This window comes from Zonotrichia leucophrys, chromosome 1A (assembly GCF_028769735.1).
Source record: "Zonotrichia leucophrys gambelii isolate GWCS_2022_RI chromosome 1A, RI_Zleu_2.0, whole genome shotgun sequence".
Taxonomy (NCBI): domain Eukaryota; kingdom Metazoa; phylum Chordata; class Aves; order Passeriformes; family Passerellidae; genus Zonotrichia; species Zonotrichia leucophrys.
Window position 1 is genome coordinate 42,726,334 of NC_088170.1, and position 27,722 is coordinate 42,754,055.

At 40.4% G+C, this 27,722-nt stretch overlaps 1 protein-coding gene across 3 annotated transcripts in view; it reads right to left on the reverse strand.

Annotated features, from left to right (window-relative positions):
* The window catches only part of CHST11 (carbohydrate sulfotransferase 11), a 162,221-nt gene that overhangs the window by 79,577 nt on the left and 54,922 nt on the right, over nt 1–27,722 (reverse strand). For all 3 annotated transcript variants that reach the window (XM_064702553.1, XM_064702554.1, XM_064702555.1), the window contains exon 2: nt 15,882–15,967. In XM_064702553.1, the coding sequence (XP_064558623.1) occupies nt 15,882–15,967 (86 nt within the window). The remainder of the gene's footprint in view (nt 1–15,881; nt 15,968–27,722) is intronic.

Here is a 27,722-nt window from a genome sequence, read left to right on the forward strand (position 1 = left end):
AATAATTTTTTCAGAGAAATGCAGTAACTGCTGGTTAGCAAGAAGGGAATTTTCCACAACACTGGGAAATAGCAACATTTTATCTGAAGTTATTTAGAATATGCCAGATGTTATTCAGCTTAATATTCGTCAACATTCATTATGTTATAGTATAATATTTTCAGTAGTTTCAGAACAGAGATCAAAAACATTTCAGGGTAACACAGGCAATAGCAAGAATGGTGCAGAAACAGCTCCAGGTGCAGGACTCTGACTCTCTAGCATTGAGACTCAGATGCAGAGGTCCTCTGCAGCCAGTTTTCACAGAGATTACAGCTGGCCCTTGCCTCTGGGAGCTGAGGTTTCTGGTGAAAGCTGTCAGGTGGGTGGCAATGCCCCCTCCCCCTCTGGATCAGGTCTACAAAAAGCATGAGCACTTCTATCCCCTACTACTGCTGCAAGCTGGGACTCCCTTGTCAGGCCATAAGGGATACTCAAGATAGGGACAGTACTTTATTCAAGTTACAACTTTGGTGTCAATTTTAATATCAGATTTCAGGGGAAAAAAAGGTACCTTTCTAAGGGTTTCAGCCCTCAGTAATGTGTGCCCTGCACAGCAGGACAGTCTCTTTAAAACCCCTGCAGGTCTCACACTTCCATATCCTGCTTAACAACAGAGCCCACATTAATACTTTTCAATAAAAAACAGATATATCATTTAGCGAATTTCAGTGGAGCACACACCCTACATCCACATTATCAACATGTTAGTGCATCATGATTAATGCTGTGCATTTCATGCCAGTTGAATTCTTAATGATTAGCCACTTAATTCTGAGCTGAAAAAATTACTCTTCCCATTGAGAAATACTTGTTTCAGCTCAAAGCTCAGCAGCTGGAGTACAGAAAACCATCTATAGCCAGTCATGCAAGTACATCTTGTGGAATCAAAACACAGGTTTATTAATGCATATTTTGGATGCATAATGAAGCACTGGGCCTAAAAAACCATCTCTTTTCAAGACTGGCACAAAAGCTGTTGGCAGCACTGAGCTCATCCCTAATTCATAGACTTCAGCAGCAGCTGGGGCATGCACACACTCATGCTCATATATTTGTGCGTAAGAAAGCAGACTGCCCTTGGTCCATAAAGGTCTTGACACAAACGCTGGTTCTCCCTGAAGTCATTTACATGAACACTTCAGACTCAGTATATATTGAAGGCTGCAGTGACAAAGATATATGTCAGAAAAATCAAATGACCACATCTTAGATAATTATAGGAAGGAGCAAATACTTGGCTTGCCTTCAAGTAAGGAAGGAATTTCAGAGGTACATCACATGGCAGCTGTATAGTTTTGCTAGATGCCCAATTTACCTTGTAACCAGTAATTACACTTGTCATTTTTTATGATCAAAACATTATGCAGACAATAATTAAACCACCAATGTGCCCCTGAGAAACAAATAAACAGGCAGAACTGCTACAGGCATTACAAGTGTATCAGAGAGACAACAACCTGATGACAAAAAGCACTAATGGCAGAACCAGTATTAGGATGCATGGTGTGCTGACGGTGCAAACCAGCTCAGGCACTGGCTGAACATTCTGCAGCACGGCAGGAACAAGCCGCTACTGCAGTGACCCTGATGTGGTGCTGATTACTATATCATCATTTAGATGGTGATTCGAGGAAAGTTTTTGTGCTGCCACACTCAGAGACACAGGCTGCAGTACGCAGGGCTGAGTATCGCTGAACAGATGGGAGTTCTCCAGAAACTCAGTGTGGTATTTATAACAAAATCGGAGCTGCTAACAGTGTGAGTGGAGCATTTTCCTAAGTCTCTGAAACTAAGGGACTGTCCCTAAGGCAACCTAAGCCACGGGGAATCTTTCTACTGACTTCAGTAGCCAGCGAATGAGACGCCTCTTATGTGTGATACAAAGAGCTGCTCTGACATCTGGAAAAAGATCTCTGTTGACTTTCAAAATGCATCAGGCTATGTCATCACCTACATGCTGACCCACCATACAGTACAGTATTTAGATTTCTTATTCCATGTGGACTTGCAGCTTTGCAGTGAAACACACTCTAGCACTTCATTGTGTAAGAGATCTGAGGCTGATGTGTATGACAAGTGAAAAATCACAAGGGAGTGAGTTATTCCAGGAGACCACTGTGGTGTCCAGGAAATGTTACTTGGAGGAAAGTCAAAACTGCTTCTCAGAGTTAATTTTACAAAACAAAGCAACAGTGGCTGACAAGTGTAATAAATATATAACTCCCAGTTTCTAAATCAATGCACTTTCAGTGTCTGCGACTGCAGACTGAGTCCTTGCCTTTAGTTTTATCCTTGTTTGGCCACTACAATCACCCTCCAAGCCCCATTTCTCCAAGACAGAACCCATGTGAAGAAACCACAGTCCCATATAAGCATGTTTTCTAAAGCCACACTGGCCAAGCCGAGTTGCATTCAGACTACTTTCCTACCCCCTGTTCTTATTTCTCAGGCCTGATTTGTCTACATGCTTTTAACAGAGCTAAAGAAATCACAACAGCAAGTACCTGGTGCAGCCTGGTGAATGACCCAAGTTAGAGGCCACCCATAGTTCTGTGACAGATCAACTGGAAACACACACAAATATCGACACACCATGCACAAAGCCTTCTGCACAAAGCAAGAATCATTTCAATGTACAGCTTCCAAAGTAGGAGCAGCTTTAGCAGGAAAGGAAGCTTATTTAGGTTATTTTTGGATGCAGATATCAGATTGAATACATGGATTTTTATCATGTTGGCACTTACACAAGAACAACTTGTTAGTGACACAACAGATTTGGAACCCACACAACTGCAGGAGAGCCTTTAATAACAGATGAGATTACATTGCCAGTTGTGGTATAAAGAGATTCAGTGTCTTAGCAGATGAGCTCTGCTTAAGCTCCTGTCTTACTTCTTGAGTCGCAGATTTAATTACACTGATGTCATGAGAAGCAAAATAAATTATTCATTAAACCTGCCTAAGAAATCATTCTTTTATTCCACGTATTTTGTTTCAAGATCATTTACACTTGGGTAAAAAGGCAGTTTTCTTCCTTCCATGTCAATATTTTATATAGTAATTCACTTTACAGCCCAAGTGAAAATTGAAGTGGGTCTCTCAAAGAGGACCAGCACATGATACTCCATGCAAGGCACGAAGGTAATGCTTGAAGATTCCACCAATCAGTGGCTGTGTGATTGAAGGATCTTAAGCAGGATCAGGGAGAGATCTGTTACATTCCTTTTGAAAACAAACCCCTTCAATGCATTTACATCTCAGTATCCCATGACTTCTTTAGTGGTTGTTGGAGGTGAAACCGTAGGTCTTGCACTATTTGTTTTCTAGCTCCTTCCATTTTCATAAACACCTGGCCTGTCATTACTTTGGTGACACACTTTCATGTTACTTCTACCAGCAAACAGATAAAACTTTTCTTTTACCTGGTTTGCTTTTGCACTAGTCGCCTAAAATAAACAAATAAGCAATAGTGCAATTTTCAGAGGGAAAAGTGTCTCCAAGTCATTCTTTCACTGTGTGGGTCCTCCACTTTCTGACAGTCAAGATCATAAATTAGCACAGTAAATTAATTTAAAAAAATACTCATTTTTGTAAGATAAAAAATACGAATGGGAGAGGGAGACTGAGCAGAGCTGAAGTCTGAGAAGGATTGAAGCTGAGGAGGAGACTTCAGGGCTGGAGGAAATGGCAGAAAGGAATTGAAAGAACAGAGAAGTAGGTCTTGGCAAGAAGACAACCTTACCCCCCTGCACACAGCTGCGAATTCAGCAACAGTTTATTACTCCAAGTTTACATGAAATAAAGAAGATAAAAGCAGCTGCAGAGAAAGCAGCAGGATCATTCCTATGCCTCCAGTGAGGCACCCTGCCCAGAGTAACTGAGCCCCATGAGGCTGTTTAGGACCTGGACATGCTCGCTGTGTGTGCTGCACTCCTCATCACTCTGTCAGCGCAGAGCTGTCTGTGCTGTGACATTTCCTACCAAATGCACACAACCACACATCTGTACATGCATATTGCATTCATTTTTAGCATTACCCCAGAACCCCTGAGTTCCTGCCAGAGTCCAAGCCCTACCTGAGCTTGAAACTGTGCAGGGACAGAGACAAAAACATCTCTGCATCAGGTGGGGAGCTGAGCAGAGTGCCCAGAGTGCTTTATCTGTTCTTCAGATAAAGACCCAGATTAGCAGAAATTCATGCACAAATGAAAGTGTCATAGAAGAGGTGAGAAAAGCCTGCAGATCCAGGGCTTACTCCCATAGTGACAGTGTGCTCCTGCCTGGAAAATGCAGTGTGAAAGGATTTGTTTTCGGGCTGTAAATACATGGCATTTAAGAATAAGAAAATGCATGGATATGCTTTTTTTAGGTCCAAAGTTATGGAAATTAAAGAACAAAAAACCTCTCCTGTGCTCAGAATAGTGACTTTTGGCTATTACTTTATATAGAGATGTCACTGGTACAACAATCTCTTATAGAAAGAAAACAATAATGTGCCTAATATTGCATATCTCACCTTCCCCACAGGGGCCTTTATTCAATTTACATTAGGTAAGATGTTACACTTTTGGAGAAGTACCAGTGATTTCAGCTTTTCCTTACTGGTTCAATGAAACATTTCTTTTCTCCTTCAGCCAAGCTTTTAATGAATATTTAATGTATCAAAATCAATGGAAAGCTAGCACTATGCATCTGCTCTCCAGATCTTTCATCCATGTATTGTCAGCCATGCTCAGTTCACAAAATATGACACTAACTATATTGCTATGTAAATACAACTCCTTCAACCACTATTTCATAAGTAAAATATATGCAAGGCAAAAGCCAAGTCTGACTTGAACAGATGAAACTATTCTCTTCTAGCTATAGAGATGTCTATGTTACTTGGACTCTGTCATGGTTTGAGCCTGGCACAGAGCCAGTGCCCCCCATGAAAATGCCCTCACCCTGGTGTCTGCTGTGAGATGTGACCAGGAATAAGCAAAACAGGCTTTAGCTTAAACATAAAGAACACTTTATTACCTAAACTACAGGGAAATAGGGAAAACCATAAGGAAAAGAAAAAAAAATTGAAAACCTTACAAAAACCACTTTCCTCCTCCCCACTACCTGACTTTCCCAATCCGATACATTCTCCCAAAACACCCAACTGCCCAGCCTTGGCACCACACTTTAGTATACTCAAACTTCAGTTCATGAAGAGGAAAGGAGTCCTTCTTGTTCCATAGGCTTCCCCTGGAAACACACTGAAACCTCGTGTGCTTCCCTGTCACTTCAGCACCGCCCGGAAAAAAGTCCTTTTGCCGCTTGTGACATCTTCCTTCCATGCCCAGTGCTCTCACCACTGACGCATGGACCAGAGCTGCTTTTAGGGTTGTCTTTCAAGGATGCCTTGTCTCACTCCAAAAAGGCACAGTCTCTGCTTTGGGACATCTGTCCCCCCCATATTTTTCCAACCCCCTGGGGCCGGGGGGTCCTCACGATGAACCCTCCTGGTTCTGAGCCACTGCTTCCCCCTAAGTGCAGTCTGTGTCACAGGAACAACTGAGTCCATGGCCACAAGAAAAGTCCAGCCAAAAGGCCACTCCAAATCATCTCTCCCCATTCAATCATCTCCACGTTCTTCGGGCCAGGTCCTTGTCTCATCTCATCTCTTATCTCCCTTCTTATTCAGCTTCGAGGAGGATTAGCATTTTTTGCAAGGCCCCAATCATGAAAGAAAGGGGTTAAAACTTTCAGTCTCTGTCTGTCCCGGAGCGGCACTCCCACACACGCTGCCGCTCCGGCCGGGCACTCTTCCCCTCCCCTTCTCCTCCTGGGCCGGCTGCTATCACATTCGGTGTCGCTGGCTCTCTCTCTCTCCCTCCTGGGGGGGGGGGAATGGCTGCCCGAGGGCTGACTCCCTGGGATCTTCCACCCTTCCATCCTCGAAGCCTCCTCACCTCCCATCTCTGTCCAGGCCCAGGGCCTACCACGTGGCTGCCCCTCCCCTGCCCAGCAGCAGCGACTGGACAGGGGAGGGTGATCTGACCTCTTCGCCGCGACGTCCCAAGAGAGCCTGCCAAGGGCAGTGCCCTGCTTTTTAACCCCTGTGTATTCTCGGAGGCGTGTCCAAACCCCACTGGCTACACCAGGTGCCAGTCTCAAACCCAAAACCTTCATTGGTTTGACCACAGCTTCCCAGAATTCCCACTTCTTCCTGGTCAAACCACCACAGACTCCCAATGTCAGTTCCCCATGCCAGCTTGTACGTTCATCTTCTGTCCTCTAATTGAATTAATATTCACTTCCTCTTACTAATCCCCAGATGCTTGTCTGAAATTATCTAAGACACAGCTCACATTTACATGGAGAAAAGATTTATATTAAAGCATGAATTTCATAGATACAGAGGTTGCTAATCTGCTGTGCAGTCAGGTGGTCTGACTGTGGGGATGTTCTGATTTTTTACTGTTCTTTTAAAATTTGGATATAATGTTTTGCTTTCAACTCTCTGCTGGACAACACTTGGAATACTGTTCAGATGTGATTTAAGGTCGAAAAGAAAGGAACACTCCTTCCTGGATTTTCCGGGCACCAGAGATACACATCAATTTCAGTGCACTGTAAATTTTCCAACTCTCTTTGGTTTGGATGTATTTATTATGCCACTACCAGGGAGGAAAAAAAAAGGGAAATCTTTTTGGCATAAGACCTTCAGTATTTTATAGTGCGGAATGTGTGGAATGATGCAAAGACAGGTAAAAAATTGCTCACAACTATAGCTCCTTTCTAAACCCCTGGAAGAGACCTTTTAACTTGAATTTTGGCCTCTTTAGACCTTAGGAGTCTTGCTATCAATTTTCAATAGATGGAGTATCACTTTTATCCCAAGGTAATAAAATGATAGAAACATCTACACTGATAGCATGCTGGAAAACCTGGAATAAAAATCTATTCCTCCTTCCAAAGCAACTGCACAAAAGAATCACTGTGAAGGAAATAAAATTTTGCTTTCATTCTGCCCCCTGCATTTTGCCATTGCCTCATGAACATAGGGATGGTTCAAATACAAGATCCCATCCACACTAGAATATACAACTGCAACAGGTAAATAAACCAAGAATGACATCCTTGAGTGGCCTCAGTATGATAGATACTATGTTATTTATACAGGAAAAGGAGACATACACAATACAAATACTTTTTTTGTTCAAATGCTGTATAAGTATTGCCTTGTAAAAAATACTTTTTTCTTACTTTTCTTTCCATACCTGCTCCATGTGAGTAAGAAGCAAGATCTGAAAACTAGTGAATAAAAGCAGTTTAAGTGTGGCTGCCCAGATGATGATTACTGAAACAACCAATCTCTCAGTCTAATAATTAAACAAACAAATGTAAGAACAACCAGCAGCTGGGTGTTTCCCACGCATGGGGCACATGTCCTCTGTTTGCAAGGATTCGGACCCCAGTTCTGTGAGAGCACCCTGATCACTGGCAGGAATAGCCCAGGACCCTTCAGTTCGTGCTCTGGATTCAGGGAATTGCTAATTACTGCTGTCACAAGGGTTTGATGTCACCAAACAAGACTGTCAGGGCAAGGCAGAATTTCCTCCTTGTTTTACTATTTCAACAGACGAGCACACAAGGTCTTAAATCAGCCATGGTTGTTATTCTATTATATCCTCAGATCATCTTGACAGAGGCTTAATGCAGAGCCTACCAGCCTGAAATCCTCCTCATTTCTTCTGTTTAGTTTCAGAACGCATGACAGCATGAACAGGAGAGACTGAAGACAGTCTCTGCACTGTGTCATCTGGATACATGACCTGCCTAGTCTGGGATGCACAATTGCATCATCTCAAATCTATCATTGCCCACATGCACACGACCCCTGTGAGATTAACTCCAAGCCAACCCAAGTGTTCACCACCTACCACAACTGCTTTCAGCCATCCACAAACTCTGTATTTTCCAGCTGACCTCTCTGCTCAGCCCTGTCCATAACACCATGGAGAGCAGACTCACTCCAGGGGAAGCCACTTCTTGTAGTGCACTAAGTGTGGATTGGACTGCAGCATCTGGCTTGACCCACCTTACACTTCCCCACAAACTGCAACTAAACAAAAACTTCTTTAGAAAGTGCCCTTAAATAATTTGTGCTTGATTTGATGATTTACACACTTGTACAAAAACTCTACAGCCTGTCTCCCCACAGTACCATGAATTTCCTTAGTGTAGGAATCCCAAAAGGCACACTGGCTTCTGCAGCCACATCTTTCAAAAGGCAGTATGTTATGTTCATCTTGCTATGTCTGTGGCATTCATAGAGAAACATTCCCAAATTTCTCTGCATAAACAGTCAAGATTATTGTACTTTTACTGAATAAAGCTTTGTTAAGGTGCAGTACATTACATCGTTGAGGTTAATTAATATTGTACAAAGTGAAAAAGTGAATGAATAATACATCTTGACATTACATATAATATCAATGGATATTATAGACCATTTTGTACAACTTGAGGTTCTGCATCAGATACAGTAAAGTCTGCAAAAATGGAACTTGTGGAATCTAATCTCTTGAAATTAATTGAAAATTTACCAACTTCTACTGTCCCACCTTAAAATTAAAGTAAATGAGAATTACAAGCACCTGTAGACAGATTGTATAACTATATTCTCTGATTTTCATAGTTACATCTATTGGGATATATTACAATCCCCCAGGGGAGAGAGAGGTTACAGCTGGGCTCTCAGGATTTAAAGAGATCATCTTGCCCTGTCACAAGTGGGCAACAACTCTGCTGCAGTTAAGAAACCTCTTCTACTAAAAGAATAAAAATACCCAACACAGGGAAAAGAAGGCAGATGTTTAACCAAACACAGCTGCCTTCCTTCATGCAACCGAGAAAGCTGCCCCAAAACTACTAGCACCAGAAACAAGCAAGAGAGGCTACAGTTTACAAGGACTAGTCTGTAAACACTGGGATACAGCAACTTAGCCACTGATACTGGAGTACTTGATGGTTTCAGATGCTTGGAGCACAGACAGGAAAGAGACACTGCTCTGCAGGGACCAGGAGCAGAAATCTGTGATCATTACAGACATCCTCCCATTGCCCTTTGCTTCCTCCAAACTGCCATATCCCCCTGCATTCTGAAGTATGATTACCCAGTTTTTCAGGTCCAAAACTTAAAACTGGGGAGGAAATATGAGGAATTTCGTGCAGAGAAAGAGGCAGGCAAGGTGTCCCATCAGAATATTACTGAGTTCAGAGCAAGCATTTGACTGAACCAACATGGTTCAGATCTTCAGAGGTCGATTTGGAGACAATTAAACACAAAAAGCCACTGAATGGCACCAGGTTGGAGTGCTGAGTCCAGGTGTTCTCTCCACCCATCTGTCCAAGTGCTTGTCTAACAGAGAGCCCACATATTGCACACAGATAATTTTGAAAATCCGTGCTATGCTCTTTCACCTCCACCACAAAAAATCCTTTTGGTTTTGGCCACGTCTCTTGCATTATTAAATCTTTCCTCTCATACTTTTATGCCTCCACAAATCTTTTATAGTAAAACTCACATGCTCTCAAAAGAATGAAATACAAATCAAGGACTGGAGAAATTCATTTTTTTTTTTCTATCTGGGAAATCTGAGCTACTTTGAGCAACAGTATTTTCTTTCATTTCATGCAGGTAATGAGTCTTTTATTAAACACCGGTGCCCAAAAATTCACCCCAATGCACTGCAAGAACTTGAATGAGCATGTCCCGTGGATAATTCCAGCCTTGAGGGCTGGTAGTTACTGTACATACTTTTCTGATTAATTCCTCTTGACTTACAAAGGTATCCATCATGTCACAGTGAATGATCTATGAAGCACACCATACATGAAACGTTCCCCTCTCCAAGTCATCTCCTCAGCATCTAAAACCAGCTCTTATCATTTGTAATCAGTAATTAACAACAAAGCATTCTCACAAGTGCAATTTTTCTACTAATGTTAATGTAATATTTCATTCCAGGCCAGCTGCTGTTTTATGACTTCCAAGCACGACAGTAAGTAATGTCTCTCCATAAGAAGTCATCCATGGAATAAATCAATTATCTCCTCTTTCATCAGCAGTCATTTCGCTGCAGCAAATGAGGCTAATTACATATGAAGTTGTTGTTTACCAACAGGAGTAGGTACCTAAAGTTTGACATTGCACATCAACTGTTCTTCCTTATGTCTCCATGCTGTACTTTTCCCATTAAGGAGTTTTTAATTTATGATGAATCAAATACTGTGATTATGAGCCATACTTACCATCCTGTTATAATCTGCACAGATTTACCTACAAAGATCAGCATCAACCAAACAACATATGTTCTCAGTACCGGTAGAACTTTTGGGACACTACTTGCCCTCGATAAGGAGGGCATACATATTTATTACACACATACATATTTATTACTCAGTTGCAAAGCATCAATAACTTCTAACATACTGTTCTTTAGATAAACTGCACTATTTCTCATATTCAAAAATTCACTTCCCAGGACAAATATATGGCTGTCTCAAGGAAGAAATCTGAAACCCAGAACATATCTACACAAAAACTGGAGAAAAAATAATGGATAGCACTGGTGCACAGTGCTGGTGTAATTTTCTTGTCTTACTGGAATTGTCAAGTAACTCTAGAGATCTACTTTTTTTCACCCCTTTCTGACTGATATAGTAATTGTCAGTCATCTCAGGCTTTTCTTGCATGATATAGCTGACAAAAAAGCAAGTCCGGCTCAGGATGCTCATGACCCACAGGTTGTGCTCTGGAAGAGTATCATGAGTTTTTTATCTTTCTTGTAGTCTGGTCACTTGCTGCTGAAAAGAAACCACTAGGTGAACTGGACCTCTCATCTTATTGAATAACCTGCTCTTTGTGTGCTCTGTTCCTGAGAATGAGGATCCAGAGCACACTGAAACAAACTACACAGTGTTCAGAGCCTAAGACACACCAAGGACAGAAATAACAGGTCCTTAGCACTGGAACCTCTGATACAAAGTGCTGTGGATGATGTGCACACAGAGCTCAGACCACAAAGCTCACCACAAATCTCTGTCCATGAATGGGTACAGCCCCCAGAGTCATCCTAGGGAGTGGAAATCAATTAAGACAGCAAACTACAACCCTGGTGGGTGATATGGGCTGAACTAGGCTAGGATTTGCTGATAGGCTAGGATTTGCTGCAGTCTAAGCCACCGATAATCACAGGGCAGCTCCCAAAATGCAGCATTTGTGGCCTGAAGAGACTGAGGATGTATAAACACTGTCTGCAAGGCAACAGTTCACTTACTTCCCTTCTCCTGGTGGGAAGGAGACAAGGGGAAAAAAACAGAATAAAAAATGGGTCATTTTGGAATGACCAGTTCATACAATTTCATAATGCAAAGGCAACAAACAGTTGGTCTACAGTTCTGACTCACGAGTTTTAGCAAATTACTAGACCTGGCTCCAGCTACACCAAAAGCAGACACCTAGAAATACCTCTCCTCAACAAAAAGAAATTGGCAAACAGTGTGACCTTCAGCAAAACAGTCAGGTTGATTCATGAATTAAAGTTAGGCAATGTCAATGTCAAACTAGAAAGTGAAACAAACTTATCCTTGGATTTGGATCCTGATGGATACAGAACTTTACCTCTTCTATGCTCCTCTCAGAAGCCTAGACAGACTAAGCAATGGTGCTACTTGCATTTAATGAAAATTAAACGGTAATCTTGACAACTAGAAGACAAAAATCTAACCTTAAATATGCAATTTTTTCCCATTCCTCCAACATTTCTGTTTTGGTTTGAAACTTCTTGTAATTAAGTAGCACACCCTCTGTACCAAACATATCAATGTTAATCATGAAAGTGTGAGCAGTGTTACCCAGTTCTGAACTTCTGGTGACTCCAGCTCATGGGCTGACCCACAATTATCTGTTTTTCTTGGAGCAGTGGGGCTGTACAAAGCTATGTAAATTACAAGACACAGTTGTATATGTTGTCTTCTAAGAATATGTCTTGCATGTATTTGTTTCCCCACATTCTTAAATTCTCGGGGTTTCATATGCAATAAAAACCCCATAAAATCTACCCAAGATAAAATGCGAGCTTGTGTCACATTCCTGCAGAGCCCTTCATCTGTGTTCAATTACATCTAGATTCTCTCCTTTGCCATTTGTTGTGTAATTGAATCCTGTTTCTCTTTCCATTCATAATGATGTGGCTTTTTAATAAACTCATTAAATAAACAATCCATTTCAGCCCTCAAAATTTGCCACTGGTATCTCTGCAGCTTAGTACTAAACCTCCGCCTAAAAAGGAAAGGCAAAACAACAGACAGTAAGGTCTGAGACGTGCTGCACATCGCCTGCTGTGTATGAGCAGACCACAGCCTGGAAATCCACTTAGTCAGTGTAAATCCAGTTATATTGACTTTTCTTTCCCTCATGGTATATTAGTGCTCATGAAAAATCTTTCAGTGAAAGCCCTAGAGAAGAAATCTTTTGTGCACAGACAAATGCACTTCCCATTTTCTGCTTTATTACCACAAGCAAAAGAGAAAATGTACTATACTTTTACAATAATCACAAGGCCAGACACCCAGCTAAGGCATAGATCCCACATGGGCTCTGTAATGGACACTTTCTAAAGTCCTAATTCAAGTGCTCTCTCCACCCACCTGTCCTCTCTTTCTCCACTGAACATAGCAACAATTAAGATTAACCCTCTGAAAATCTGACTACAATCCTAACATTCAGCTCCTACAAACCACCCAATGACCCATTCAGTCACCTTCAGATCATTGCTACATTTGAATTTCCTGAAGACCAATCTTTATTTCTGCCTTTTTTTTATTGTTATTTTTTATTTTTTCCTTCTCTTCTTTTTCCCTTTCCTTTCTCTTTCCTTTTCACAATCATTCACAAGGCCAAAAAAAGATTTAAGAGACAAATTATGGCATCTGCAAACAACTCAAGTAACTCCATAGAAGGAAAAACCAGGCCAGGATCAGAGAGGCTGTTATATGTCAACATATTAAATAACCACAGTCAAACTCTCAGCTGGTGGAAATCAACCTGTCTCCATCTGGTTTCATGAGGGCAGTTCAACTTGATATCAAACACGAGTAGAAAAAACTCACTCATGTTAAACTACAGCAACCGAAATCCCAGTGAGTATTGACCCTATCTGACACCTATTTCAATCAATGACCAAACTCTCTTCTCCCAGGCAGGGAACAGGCAGGAGCACACAGAACGCAAGGCAGAATGGGCCCTTAATACTTCTCAAATTTAAAGTTTCTTACCCTTTAAAAAAATCACTGCTACACCTAGCTTGTAGTAATCCAAAACCATAGCTTCAAGGCATCTTTCAGTGGCCTAAGTTTGGTGTTTAAATTACACATATTATTTTGAACTACGAATATCTGCTCAATCAACTCTGCTGCTGCTCTGAGGCAGCTAAACTGAGTGCCAGAGAGTTTCTGTGATGGCACACACAGCCACTGGCACCCAGGAGAGAAACATGGATTCACAACATCAGGAGTCCAAAAGGTTCTGAGAGTCAGAGGTTAAAGATCTAACTGTTTTCATCACTTAGCTTAGTAAGAGAGATTTTGGCCAAAAATGTCTTCATAGAATCAAAGATTGGTTCGGGCTGGAAGGAACCTCAACGATCATCTTGTTCCAACTACCATGTGCAGGGACACCTTCCACTCACTACAGCTTCCATCCAGCCTGGCCTTGTCTTCTTGCATATTTATTATATATTTGACTTCTGAGCTGACTACAAAAGACTGATTGCAACTGCTTCAGCAAGGAAACAAATATGAGAGATCTGCCCTCCATCTCCCCCCATCCTTGCAAGTACATCTGAACCCTTGAGGAACAAGCACCCTCCTGCCAAAATATACAACAGTCTCTAATCTGCCGCCTCAAGAAAGGTGAGACAGAATTCTCTTTGGGCACCAATGGAAAAAAAAAAGATGAACCATATATCTGATTAAGCATTCTAGGTGTCATCTCCAACCTGTTGTTTCCTCTGGCAGCCTCTACTCACTGCCTTTTCTTGTTACTCTTTTCCCAGATTGCATATGCTCATTTGTCTGTCCCTCTGGTACTGAGGGCAGCATGCAAAGCCCCTTCCAAAAAAATCAAGCACCAACTAAAAACAAAGAAAGAAACAAAAATTAAAAGCTTCATAAAATGGGTATCAGCAAGCTGATAGAAACACTTCTGCATAAAAAAATTTCAATAACATCAATAACAATAAATATCTTTAGTTTAACATCAGCTGCCAGAACTACTGCACTCCCTCAAACATTGACATTGGCTGGCTCACAGGTGAGCCCAGAAAGGGATGCTAACAGATCACTTCGTCAGGGTACGCAGAAAGGAAGGAGCTGCCAGTTATGTCCCCCTGCTTCAGGAAGCTCAGGAAATCTTTTCAGTGTTCCAGGTTTGCAAGGGCTCTGGGATTATGGCCCTTCACTGGATGGGGATGTTTCTTGCCTACAGCTTGGCCTTTAATAATGTTAAAGGGCAAAAGGTCTTGACTGACACACAGCAGACACCAGAGAGACCAATTACTCAGCCCATCTCTTCTCCCTTACCTGCTCCTCTTGAACATCTCCAAAGAGTCTTTAAATTTGACCTGCAAATACTAATAGTTTTCCTTTGCAGCACTGGTTTGTTCCTCTTCAGGGCTTCTGCATGCACTTCCCATTTATGCAATGCTGACTCCCATAATGGTCAATAAAGGGCAGTATAAGAGTATGACAAACTTATGTTCCCAGCCATGCCCAGAATTCAAATTGAATTAGAAAGTCAACCTGTGTTCATAAAAACAACATTAACAAGCAAATGGAGCTTTACTGTGCTTCATAACTGATATCACGCATCTTTGGATTGCTGTCAATTCTTTATGTAAATACTTGAAATCCCTCAGACTTTGTTTTGCACATGATATAGTGAGTGTCTTCATAATCAAATAGTATTTAAAACATTTATTGCCTTGTTAAATATAACAAGTTAGATTTACTGGGATAGTCACTTTCCATAACAGCTAATTTAATAAAACTCAATCTATTCATTCACGGATAAATATATAATAGGCGGTTGTTAAACTTTAATAAATATGTTTAATAGTCAGCTGGCATTTTCTCTCAATGGCAGCACTTCCTCTCAGCTGCCAACAGGAAATGCTTCTCCTGAATGTGCCAATTCAGCCCATATGTAGGGAATACATTGATCTAGAGGACCAAACAGGAGCATGAATTTCAGGTAGTTTTCTTATTCTACTTGTCAAAAGAAGAGCAATAACTGAGGTCCTAGCTCTCATCAGGACAATCAGGTATTGAATAGCATACATGAGCTACAGTGTTTGTCTAGACTCCATATGAGCCACAGACCAGGACAAGAAAGGCAGCTGGCTAGCTGAAAGTAATATAAATTATATTAATGCAATATTATGGCAATTTACAGTCTTACTGCACTCCTTGTCTCATGTAGATCATGTCACATTCTCTCACACCACCCTGCCAATCCATGTCAACACATTGCGTCAGCTTCTATCTAAGTATCCTTTTAAGGCTTTTGGGTACCTAAGAAAACATTTTGGAGGAGTCTGCATCATTAAACTAAAAGCCTTTAAAAATCAGGCTTTAACTTAAACTGTAGAATGTTATAGTAAACCCTGCAGTATCCAGGATCAGTTCTCTCAAATGAAGGCAGCTGTTACATGCAAATAAGAAAACATCAAAATATCATCAAAAGAGACTGCATTTGTATGCTGCATTGGGAAGCTTAATTATAGCCACAAGACACTCACCTGGGTGGGATTATACAGTTCCTGGAGTGGGCTTCTGGATCCCTTCCGACAGCAAATGTCCATCCCAAATGGATTTCTACGCATTACTGCAAGGAGAAATTGAAATTAGTACAGGTTAGCAACACTGGCTAGCTGAAAGCAATTGCAATACTTAGAGCAAGAAAAGATTTTCTGACCATAGATCATAGGATTCTAGACAGTGTTGTCATTTAACTCCCGATTTTCCTTTCCCTAGAAATTGTCTAAGAGCTACATCCCTTATCTATTGTGGAAGTTACTGAAAATAAAAACTCTCTTATAAAAATTGTTATGCAACAACTCTCAGTTTGGGTGCACAAAAATTCAAGCATTAGGACCAATGCAACACAATTTTCAGCAGTGCCAGACACCTGATCATCAGGAAGGAATCAGATGGATTCCTATAACCAGCACCTCTGAGAGGCAATGTCTGAGCCTTTCTCTGCCTAAACACAGATGTATAAAGGAACCTCATATTACATTGCATTCTTCTGTTTCTCCTAGAACAGATACTAATCAGTACGTAACAAACATACAATCAAACACTGCTGCCCTTCTTGCCACAATTTTGCTTTACATATTACAACTGGAAATTTTGGCTGATCCACAGAACAACATGCACTCTGTTATACCATTAAAGGTGAGCTGGCTTTCAAACAAAAGGCTTTGTCAAAGGTCTGATCAAGGAGCATTTTGGATGACAAATTCTTCAGGAGAGCTGTTGGCCTGAGTCCCAGCAGGGATGCAGACCATCAGCTTCAAGTTAGACCTCTGTGGCCATAAAACTCTGTAAGAAGACATTCAGCTCCACTGTCTATAGTCAGGAGGAAAACAAGAGCCTGCTGTGCTTCTTATCTCACACGGCCCACATCATCCTCTGATAACACTCTCCTGCCCCCAGCTTGCCCTGGGAAATACAGAAGGAGCATCAGGCTGTCAGACACCCACATCCAGCATCGCAGCATTTTGTCTCATCAACATTTGATTAAGACATAACCAAAAAAAAAAGGGGAAAAGAGATGTTCCTGCTGGGAACATCATGTTAAGCCAAGTCAGGCATGCTTTTATCATCTCACCACGTTTTGTAACCAGAAACTATTGAAGCGTCCTAGAACAATGAGCTGCACCACTTGCAGACATGCTATCATGGGCTTCAAGCCAAGTCAGAGAATACAGTCCAGTAATGTTTTAATACTGAGACCTAATATCATAACTGATACATCAAGTAATATAAACCGCAGAAAACTGCATACGGTCCAATCTGGAAACATAATTGATTCCTTCACTCACTCAATATCTATTTTCAATAGGAGGTAATTATCTAACAACATGCTGGGTTGCTTTTTTCCTAAGCAAACAGATTCCACAAGTCTTGTGGCAGGAGGCAGACATATTCAGTAAACAAACTGGCTTCAGTTTTGTTCACAATTAGGACAGTAATGTTAGCAGAGGCAATAATTTTATTTTACACATTGAAACACCAGATTAAATTCTGAGCATTTCTAGTGATGCAGACAAGTATTGCAATTCCTCCATTGTTGTGCTAATGCGTCTTTTTAAAAGATAACTTACAATGTGTTTTAGAAAATTAAAACTTAAGAAATGTTTTACAGTAACAGTCAGCTTCCAAAGCCTGGAAGTGGTTTTAGGAAGAAAATTTTGAAATGAGAATGCGAGATATCCAACAGCCATTCTAACTACAGAGCTCCTGTCCACCTTATCCCCCCTCCATGCTCTTGTACCAGAACTGTGTCCAGAGAAGCTTTCAAAATCATTTTGTAGCCCCTTCCTCAATAAAGAAACCTTTCCAAAATGAAGTCTTCTACTCCAGGACAAAGCACATTAAAACACCACAGCAGGGGGAAAGGGAGAGGGGAACATTTTAGTGTATACAGCTCATTAGACTGTGATAAGGTCCTGCAACACTGATGTTCTAAAATGAAGAATAACAAGAATTCTAGTGTGGTGTTCTTTAACTTGTTATTTCACTTTTAATTTCCATTAAATACAGTAAATAGTACAATGCATAATGGTATCTATCACTTCCTGCTTCACTTAGCCAGCAGGTATCAACACGTTATTTGCAGCAGTAACAGTAATAAAGATTAAATTATTTACGCAACATGAAAGATTTGTTTCCAGATGTAAATAGACAGTAGAAAAAGCTATCTCCCCTGCAAAAGCTAAATACTAATGTAGAGCCTTAATCATAGAGGTGATTCAACCTTATTTTATCATTTCCAGTATTACTTAATTTGTTTTGTTTTTTCAATAAAGCTTTTAGAATCAGACTGTGGGGTCAGCATAGCAACACTGCACTTGGTTTCCTATTTATTGATTCCAGGAACAGCACTCCCTGGTACAACTGTACACAGCACATCTGTGCACACCTGGAAAGTACTTGTGCCTGGAATTTTACTGCAGCATCAAGATAAAGGTAAATACTCCCCTTTCCCCAGCAGAAATCCCACCTGCACTGTTTGTACAACTGTCCTCAAGTGAATAACTATCAGAGATGTTTTTATATAGTCCAAAACACTTTCTAACATGTCTGTGGGTACATTTACCTCTCAGGGCTCCTACAACATGTTTTCTACTGTCTCAGCTTCTCTGAGGCAGTGCTTCATTATGCCAGTGACAAAACCTATTGGGCCTGAACCTCGCCTATAGCAATCTGCAGTAAGAAGAACTGTAGTATGGAGCTCTACTAATTTTAACAACACTTTAGCTAAGGATCCATTACACCATTGTGCATGGGAAAATTAAAAAATCAAGCCCTTTATCCTCACCAAATCTTATTAACATAGTAAATATAACAATCTACATTTTATGGCTTGGGCTGATCTCCATACATAATTATGGTTAATTATAATCTAATGATAAGTACTGCATATGCATGGCTCCAAGAATCGTTCAAAAGATCACAAGAATCGTTCAAAAGATCACATTCAGACACACCAACAGTGTGAAGCAGCTGACAAAGGATTTTAGAATTGTCTAGGTTGTAAAAGACCTATAAGATCAATAGCATTCTGCACCTTTAATGATTCAAGAGTAGTGCTAACACTGCAAGGGCAGCAAGAACATGAATCCTCTGAATTTAGCCAGGAGTGTGAGCAAGTGGATGTATCATGAGTTTGTTACTTAAATACAAGAGCTGTAAAAACAAGAACTTTGTTCCATCCCCAGCAATGATTTGTCAAAAATGCAGCCTTGGCCCATTTTGCTAAAATATGTCTGGAACAACTAGTTATGAATCTAATAAGGAAGTTTGTAGAGCATGCTATCTAGACACCAAATTTCAATTTCTCAAAAGAGGAAAATAAACAGCCCTGCATAATCAACACAACAATCAGCTGTGTATGCTCTGTATACATACAGAGGAGTGTGGAGGCCTTAAATCATCTCAGAACAGGAGCATCTGCGCACAGCTCCAGCTTCCAGAAAACTCCATTTAGATCCACCAGTACCAACAGCAGGAATTTGACCAGTGAGTTACAGTGCACTTAGGACAAGAACACTGAAGATCATTCACACGGAAACATGTGAGCCAGGCTTAATCTGTTACCTTTCCTTGGCAAGAAGGCATTACTAATGCACTTGGTAACCCTTCAAAGACCCTATCCTAGAATTGGAGACCTCTGGAGAAAATACTGAATGTAAGAAGCTGCATAAACATAATTTCTGCCTCTCCCTATCAGGAGCTACAAAAACCTGAGAGAGGACATGTACAAGAGGACATGGTAGCACTTCTATTGGGAGATTACTGTCCTAAAATGAATGTGAACACTGCGATTACCTAGACAGAGTGAAAGGGGGTCAGGCAAAATCATGAGATTCAAGATTTTTGAAGACTGAAAGCCATAAAAGGTCACCTTCTCACAGTGTCAGAAGGGCAAATCAAACATTTCTCCCAAGTCTGTGTGGGATTAAGTCCCAGAGGAGACTTTGCTGGAAGAGACACACAAAATAACTGCCACTTCTTCAGCACTGAGAGAGACAAACAAGTGGCATTCAAGGATGGGTGTCTGCATTCAGCAGCCATCTCTTTCACTACCAATCTACTATCTCATAGATGTCTGAAGCTCCAGTTCCCAAGACTTCTGCATATTAAAAGGTACCAGGCTGCTTTCTAGCAACTGCTGCCCTGCTTTGCAACATTTAATTTACATTGCTCTGACTACTCTAATTACTGGCATGATAACAAAAGCCGAATGTAAAAATTTTACCTCTGTTCACTGCCTCTTAATTTAAGTCTCATATTACCAATATTTGAGAAAAGTTCTGAGGACATGTTAATATTTAACTTTTCATTACACTGGTCTAAAGCCCAAAGAACAAAATTCCCTAATACAGCATTGCTTAAAACTGACCTACATAACTCATTCCTCCTATTGGGATGCAAGTTTTCTCTTGTAACTGATACTGAAGAGGAAACAGTATGCACTGGCAGCAGCATGGTGAGACTCCAGTTGAGGATCAGATCCTGTTCTTTTTTAAAAGAAACAAATCCAATATATTCCTCTTTTTGGTCTGATTGATCTTAATTTTTAGTCTGATTTCTGCATGAGAGGCTGAAAATGGTTGCTTCCTTTGGCTGAAATACACTGCTCTCCAGCTAATCCATTGCTCTCCTCCTGCCCAACCACCCCTAATTTCAGGCCAAAGTAAATGCTTTCCATGGAGCATCTTCTCAACAGCAAAGAGCATAGTAGATTTTGCTTGACCCACTGGGTTAGGGCCAAACATTCACCTAAACATTCCTTACCCAACCTAGACAAAATATCAGTGCCACTCACCAGCTACCACCTTTAAACTTCCTGAATTTTTAAGTCAAAGCAAAAATATATAATTATACCCGTACTGAAAGTTCAGAGAGATTCTCTTCAGCTAAAGACCTGGACATGGTTTTTCTTGCATAGATTTCTGCTGCAATCCCAAAGCAGCACAGAAAAGTACTTCTACTTGGTATATAGGATGAAGCATTGGAATACCTATCTCAATACTACACCAAACACCTTAACCACAGTGAGACATCCACAGCCCAATTGTAAACATTCTTCTGTAAATGGTATTATGAAACAATGCTCTGTCTGTACTGGCAAGAATTACACTCAAGGCAAGCTGGTCATATCTGAATACAAATCAAGCAAGGTTCAATCCAACAACATTTTGCACATCCAATGTTCTTGAAGCATGATAACACAGTGCAGAGTTGAAGTAAGTGACCCAAAGAAGTAGCCCTTTCCCAGAGTTCCTCAGAGGTTTGGGACTGATTTTGCTTTTTTATTGTTCAATTTGGAATATCTTGTCTTGGAACACACCTTTCTTACAGTTAGCTAAAATCATGCTGAACAAGCTTGTGATTAGTAAACAGCTTGTACTGCTGCAGGAAAACGAGTCTTGCATAATGATTTACAACGGTTTGCTCCGCAAGACTTCAGCCAAGTTTAAACCACAGGCAAAACAGGAAACTCAGCAAAAGAAGTCTAACTCATTTCAAATGTCATTAAAATTCCTGGGCTCCCTTCTACAGAGTAATCAGGCTAAGCATACTGAATGATATGAAAGGGTTAATTTTTAATCAGCAACCAGGAACATGAGGAGTGAATGTAAAAGCTTAAATAAAGAGACTTAAGTAAGGAGATAGCTCTCCAGGCAATGATTTATGAACACTAATCTTTCAGCAGAGATTCACAAAGATCAATGAATTGATAGCAACATTTTGTGACATCTGGGGCCTTGTGCTTTGCTGCATTCAGCTCAGGATTTTAGACTAAATTATTGGTCCTTCATCTGAATACCACAGGTACAAGGATTTATGACTAAATTCTTGTCTGGCCTCCTTTGATTTCTTAAGGCAACACTGCAGCTTTCTTCCCTGGAGCTTGAGAGATCTATTTTTAGAAAGTCAACATCAGATTAGGCATTGTATATAAGTATGCCAAAGTCTTAAACCCAGAGAATGCAACAATTCTTCTGTTTATCAATGGAGAACAGATTTTACCTTACATCAGACAGTAACTACAGAAACAAGGATTTACTTAGCTTGAGAAACAAACAAAAATAAGTACAATAAAAGCAAAGGATAAAAAAATAAAGAAGAGATCACACCTTAGTGAAAGGATTATAGCTAAGAAGAGCAGAAAAGCTCCAGATATGGGGCCAGGGACCAGCAAAATAACAATCGTCACTTCCCAGGTCAGAAAAGTAGAGGCAAAGACCCTAAAAACTTCCACTAAACCTATTAGTTGCTACGTTCTGAATTCGTATTAGGAAGTGAGATTTCTATAAGCTACTCATTTAAGCTCCTACAATTACAGAGCCACACCTGCATAGGTGGGCCAATCCAGGGGGCCCTGGAGGTGGCTCCTCTCCTTTCCACTGAGGAGCAATCCTAAATGGTTGAGGTTACGTAAAATAAATCCTGGCACAAGTAAGGAAATTCATCTCAACATTTGTTTCTTGGCACTAATCACTAATTACAAAAGTTGTAAATGCCCTCCAAAGAATCAAGAGATATTTAGTTCCTTTTTGCTTTAGACAGTTTTCCAGAAACAAATTTGTATTTTATCCTGTTTGTTCTCAGATTTGCATGGGGATGAATTTAATTGGGCACAGTGGGGAAGTTAATATCCTTGGGTGAAATTATGTAGACTTAGATCCTTGGTCAACCTACAGACATTACATGTGGCATAAATTAGCACAACATCTTCCCTGTTAATGAACAATGAGAAACTTTTTTCCAGTAATTAAAAAAAAAAGTGAATATATACAGCATTTCTTTAGAAGGCTCAAGAACTTATCCACAAACCTAAATCAAGAGACTTTTCCACAGGCATTACTACTTCCATGAGGAGAGCTCTATTTTGTTTATCTCAAACACACAGGCTTGTTTAAACGCTGCAAGTTTCTGTGGGTGCAAACCACAAACTGTATTCGACTTTGTCAAAACTTTTCTGATACAACGTTGTTGTCTCTGGCATGAAATGCAGATGTGGGAGCATCACAGTATTTCACAGGCCCATTCTAGATGGATCACTGACCATCTCAGCTGTCTGCTCATCTCTGAGATTGCTGTAATTTAGGTCATCAATTAGCAAAGCCAGGTGTCACATAATATTCATCAAAATAGTATATTTATTTTCTTGCTGAAGTACTTCTATGTGTTCATAAATAAATTTTTTAAATTTTGCCATCTACATCAACTTAAGAATTTCTTTTGTTTCCTTTTATTTTTCCATCTCAAATGCAGTTAGATGCTTAGGAATTATGACTCAAAATATATGTATTTCACAAACAAACACGTGCATTATGAATTTGCATGAAGGGACACTGCGGATCCAGTACATCAAATGCAAAGAAAAACTCTTTCTAACTTTTTCTGGACATTACACATTTTCCTACTTTTCCATTATAAGTCAGGCATGTGTTTTGGCAAACGAGACTGCAACAATCTGGAAAGGTAGGAAGATTTCTAATGAGACTTAGAGGTTTCTACATACACCTTCTTCCAATTTCTAGATACTCACTGTAACAACATCAGCAGGCACATCTGCTGCTGGGTTGTCTTCATAGCAAGGAGCCAAATTTTCTACTCTGGTCTTCTTATCAGCCTAGTTTTCAAGCTTGTAGATAGTTGGTTATATCCCATCTCTCTGATGTAAGTTCAAAAGAAAACTGTGTAAATGTAGGTCCAGGGGAAAAAAAGCAGATTGTCCCAAAAAAATAAGAAGCTGGATTTCTTTTTCTAAATTTCCCACTACTTCCATCATGCCGTTAGTACCAGTCTACTTAAAAATGATTTATGAGTTCACAAAAAAAGAGAGAGAGAGAAATCTTTAAAGGAGGAAGGTTTCTTTAGAAAGCTCTAATTTTAAAAGCCTTTGTCTTGAATCACAGTCAAAATGAAAATGACAACTGCTGCAGCCTATTTGAGCTACTGCTTCTTTGCTATTCTTCAACAGACGTACACAGAAGATGAAATACAACATCATATTTGCAATGGATATACTGAAATGCACAGCAAGTCTTCTCACAAGCCAAGCAGAATAGAAAATAGAGCTGCAGCAGTCTTTTTAACCTGGAGCAATGAAAGGCTCAGACTTGTGGTATCTGAACTTGAGGCAGAAGCAGTGTTCACACACATATGCACACCTGACCTGACAAAAAGAAGCCAAGGGACTCAGGTCATTCCTGTCCTAGCAACATGTCCAGATAGACCAAGATTTACCACCTCTGAAGCAATGCCTCTGGTATTTTACTGCAGTCACAGCCCCCTGATACTTTACTGTGATTTATGAGCAACAATTTTCTTTACAAAAAAGAAGCACTAAAGAATTCAAAGACAGTATGAAATCCTGTAGTAATCACTTCCAGAGCAGTCATTCATTATGGCAAAGAGGATTATGACTGTAGCTTTTTGGATAAGCAGATGAGCTCTCACAAATTAAAGACACATCTTGCTTGGCAATGTGAAGGCCAAATGCTGATATTAAAAGGAAGAAAGTATCACGAACAGCAGAGGCCTGATTCTGCGATTTGGAAGTTGTCCGAACTAATAATTAATACACAGCTGGGCTTACTGCCTTATTCCAAGAGTTTATTCTGTTTAAGAATTCTAAACTCCAAGTAATCCCAAGGCACAGAGACACAATGGGCCTCTTTGCAAGATCTTTTACTTTCCCAGCTGCTGTTTATTGCCTCAGCTGACCGAGATCAGCACAGCTCCTGGTCTGTAGAGCAGTGCTGGCCCCACAACCTGCCCCACTGCACCACAGAAGTTCTCCACCACTCCTCCTTCTTCCAGCAGGATCTACACATCTGTACAGGGAGGCTGGGAAGCTGCTTTCACACACTCCTCTCTCCATTAGCAATGAGTGCACATGGATAATATTGCTTTCAGATGTATGAATCCCCTCATGTGGCATTTTTTAAATACCCCAAACCACAGATCCTTCACAACATTTTACATGTGAATAGGATGTTTTCAGCTCCCTCAAACTCAGACTGCATTTCACCACACAGAAGAGTAAAATACACATTAGCACTATAAAACTTCATCTCAATTAGCATAATCTATATTTCCATTATAGAGCCCAGCCAACTCTGGGTGAGACACTGAGCAGTCTGGATCTGTCCTTCTCTGAGGAGAATTTTTTCAAAACACAAGAAAACTATTCAGCATCGCAAATGCACGAGGTCTCACTGCCTGCTTATCTTTATGTGGTCCTACTCTCTTCATCTGTCTCCTTCCACCCTACCCATCATTTCAATGACTTTAATTAAAACCTTTTGATGGACTTTTGTCTACAGTGAGGAAATGCAGTCATGCCTCACACATAGACAAGTGGATGAGCCAAGCATATCAACTCCACCTCCTGAAGGCACACCCCAGAGAAAAAAGGAGTGAACAAGGAATGATTCTTCTGTGATTTTACATCCAATGAGAGCATTCAAAGGGGAATCAGAACAGGCAGCAGCTGTAAAAAATACATATTCTGCTATCACTAACAAATAGGATAGACTAAACATTTTAAATTTACTGGGACTCTTCAAATAATACAGAGATGCTATATGCAAATAAAAGCAACATGCAGAAATAGCATGAAGCCACTATGCAAGTGGTTTTCCTCTCCATCAGATGACAATTAAGGAATCACACAGCACTTCAACGTGTAGTTTCTAAGGCTCCAGAATACTGGATACCTGTGACCTCTACTGATAATAACACTATTTAATAATTAGCATGCAAAATACTAAGCTTTGCTTTCAGTAAAATAGCTTGCCAAGTGCATTGAGAAACTCTGTTAGTGTTGCAGCTGGTGACCAGTAAGTAGCTAAAATCCAGGATCTCTCTGACAATATCATTCTGATGGAGACAGGCAACAAAACTGCTTGACATAGACTCAAAGTTCTCAAAAAACTCAAAAAGCCATAGACTCAAAAAGTTCTTCTCTAGGCAACTAATGTTATTCTTGCCATTGTGATATCTCATGCAGAGAACAACAGAAAGAGCGGGAGAGGAAACAAAGGAAAGCACCCTTTTCAGAAGATTTTCCTGAAATAATTCCCAACTAATTATTTCAGATTTTCCTGAAATAATTCACCTTCCAGAAAGACAACTCATCTTGTTTCTAAATTTGCCAGGAACAGAAAATACACCTTGAGAAACTGATTTGATGTCAAATTTTCCTCCCCAACCATACCATTTTGCTAAGCTGATGTGACCTGTCTGCACCTCTCAGCCACTTGATCTTGTGGTACATTGTCTCCTCACCTCTATGCATGTAACTTGTGATCAAGGCATCTTCTAATTTTCTTTTATTCTGTGACAAATTTTCTGGGCATCTCATCATTCCTTCCTTTCTTCTGAACACACTCAAAGCTATCACTGCAGATTGCTGACACCAGGGTGCCCCACATCACAAAGAACAAGCTGTGGCAGGACTCACAGGATGAGCAAATGCCACCTCCCCTTGCTGGCCCTGTCCCCCACCCTCCTGTGCTTCCCTGTGTGCCAGGCAGCAGGCAGGCCAGCTGATGAACCATCACCCTCAAGCCCTTCCCAGACCTCACTTACAACAAAAAAGGGTCCTCTACTAAGTAAGCATCACCTAAATTTTATTCCTCTATGCATTTAGTGCTGCAAGATGACTAAAACAAGGCTGCCACCCAAGTCACTGGGTATTCACAATTCTGCATTACTGATCTGCAGTTCTCTTCCTCTCCATTTACCACTGCCCTAACTTTTGCATCCTCTGTAAATTTGATCAATAAAAGAGTATGTTTTGTTCTGGTTGATAAATTAGAATATTTAACAAGCATCAACCCAAACTCTGGTCCCCCAGGGATCCCATGGGAAATGTATGTCCTTAGTGATGATTTTCCAGTTACAGCTATTTTTAAAAACTGTTCCAAATTTTTAAAATTGGTAATATGTGTGCCAAATTGACACGCACTCTTTGCGTGCCAATTTAACTTTTGGGTTGTTCATTCCCATGTCACCTGTATAGGTGTAATTCTGACATTCAAATATTGTATCATTAAAACAAAGAAGGTCATCAGCATAGACAATTTAAAAACAGTTATTTCCAAAAAGACTCCTTGCCATCTCTAACCTTCCAAGGCTGCAGAGAAGGCTTCTGTGATGTATTCCAGTCTTGCTTTGCTCTCAACTATGTACAGGTTAATTTTATCACAAGTTCTTGAAAGCTGATACATCAAAACTGCATTTTACTTGAAAGTATTTTATACTTTCAGCTTAAAAATATAGAGCAGAATAAAAATTACAGTCTAAGTGATGCTTTCTCCAGCCACAGAGCTGAATGGCAGATTGTTCCCTCCTGATCATTCTTATCTCAGAGCCTGGCTGCTGCTTTTGGGGAAATTCTTCACTTTATTCTGAAAAACTCCCTTTGTCTTCATTAAACATTAATCAGCCTTAACCAAGGAGTATATGTAAAAGCTGTGTTAAATAACAAAACACAACAATTGAAAAAAAAGGCAGATTTGATTTCAAATTTACAATAAGGGGTTGTCACATATTACCCCTTACCAAGCTGAGATAAATCATCTCAGCTCCATGAACTCAAACAGATCTCTGTTCTTCTGCATGGTTGGGAATTGCACCTGAACTGTGAAAGGCAAAAGGAAGATTTACTGAGATTGACTGCTCGAGTCCTCAGCAGGCAAAGCAGTGTAATCATTTTATTCAGCTGGGAAGGACACCATTTGTGTGCTTACATGAAGCTACTCATGCAGGTATGATATGAGTGAGTAGATTACACCCATACATGAGTGAGTATATACTCGCATTATTGA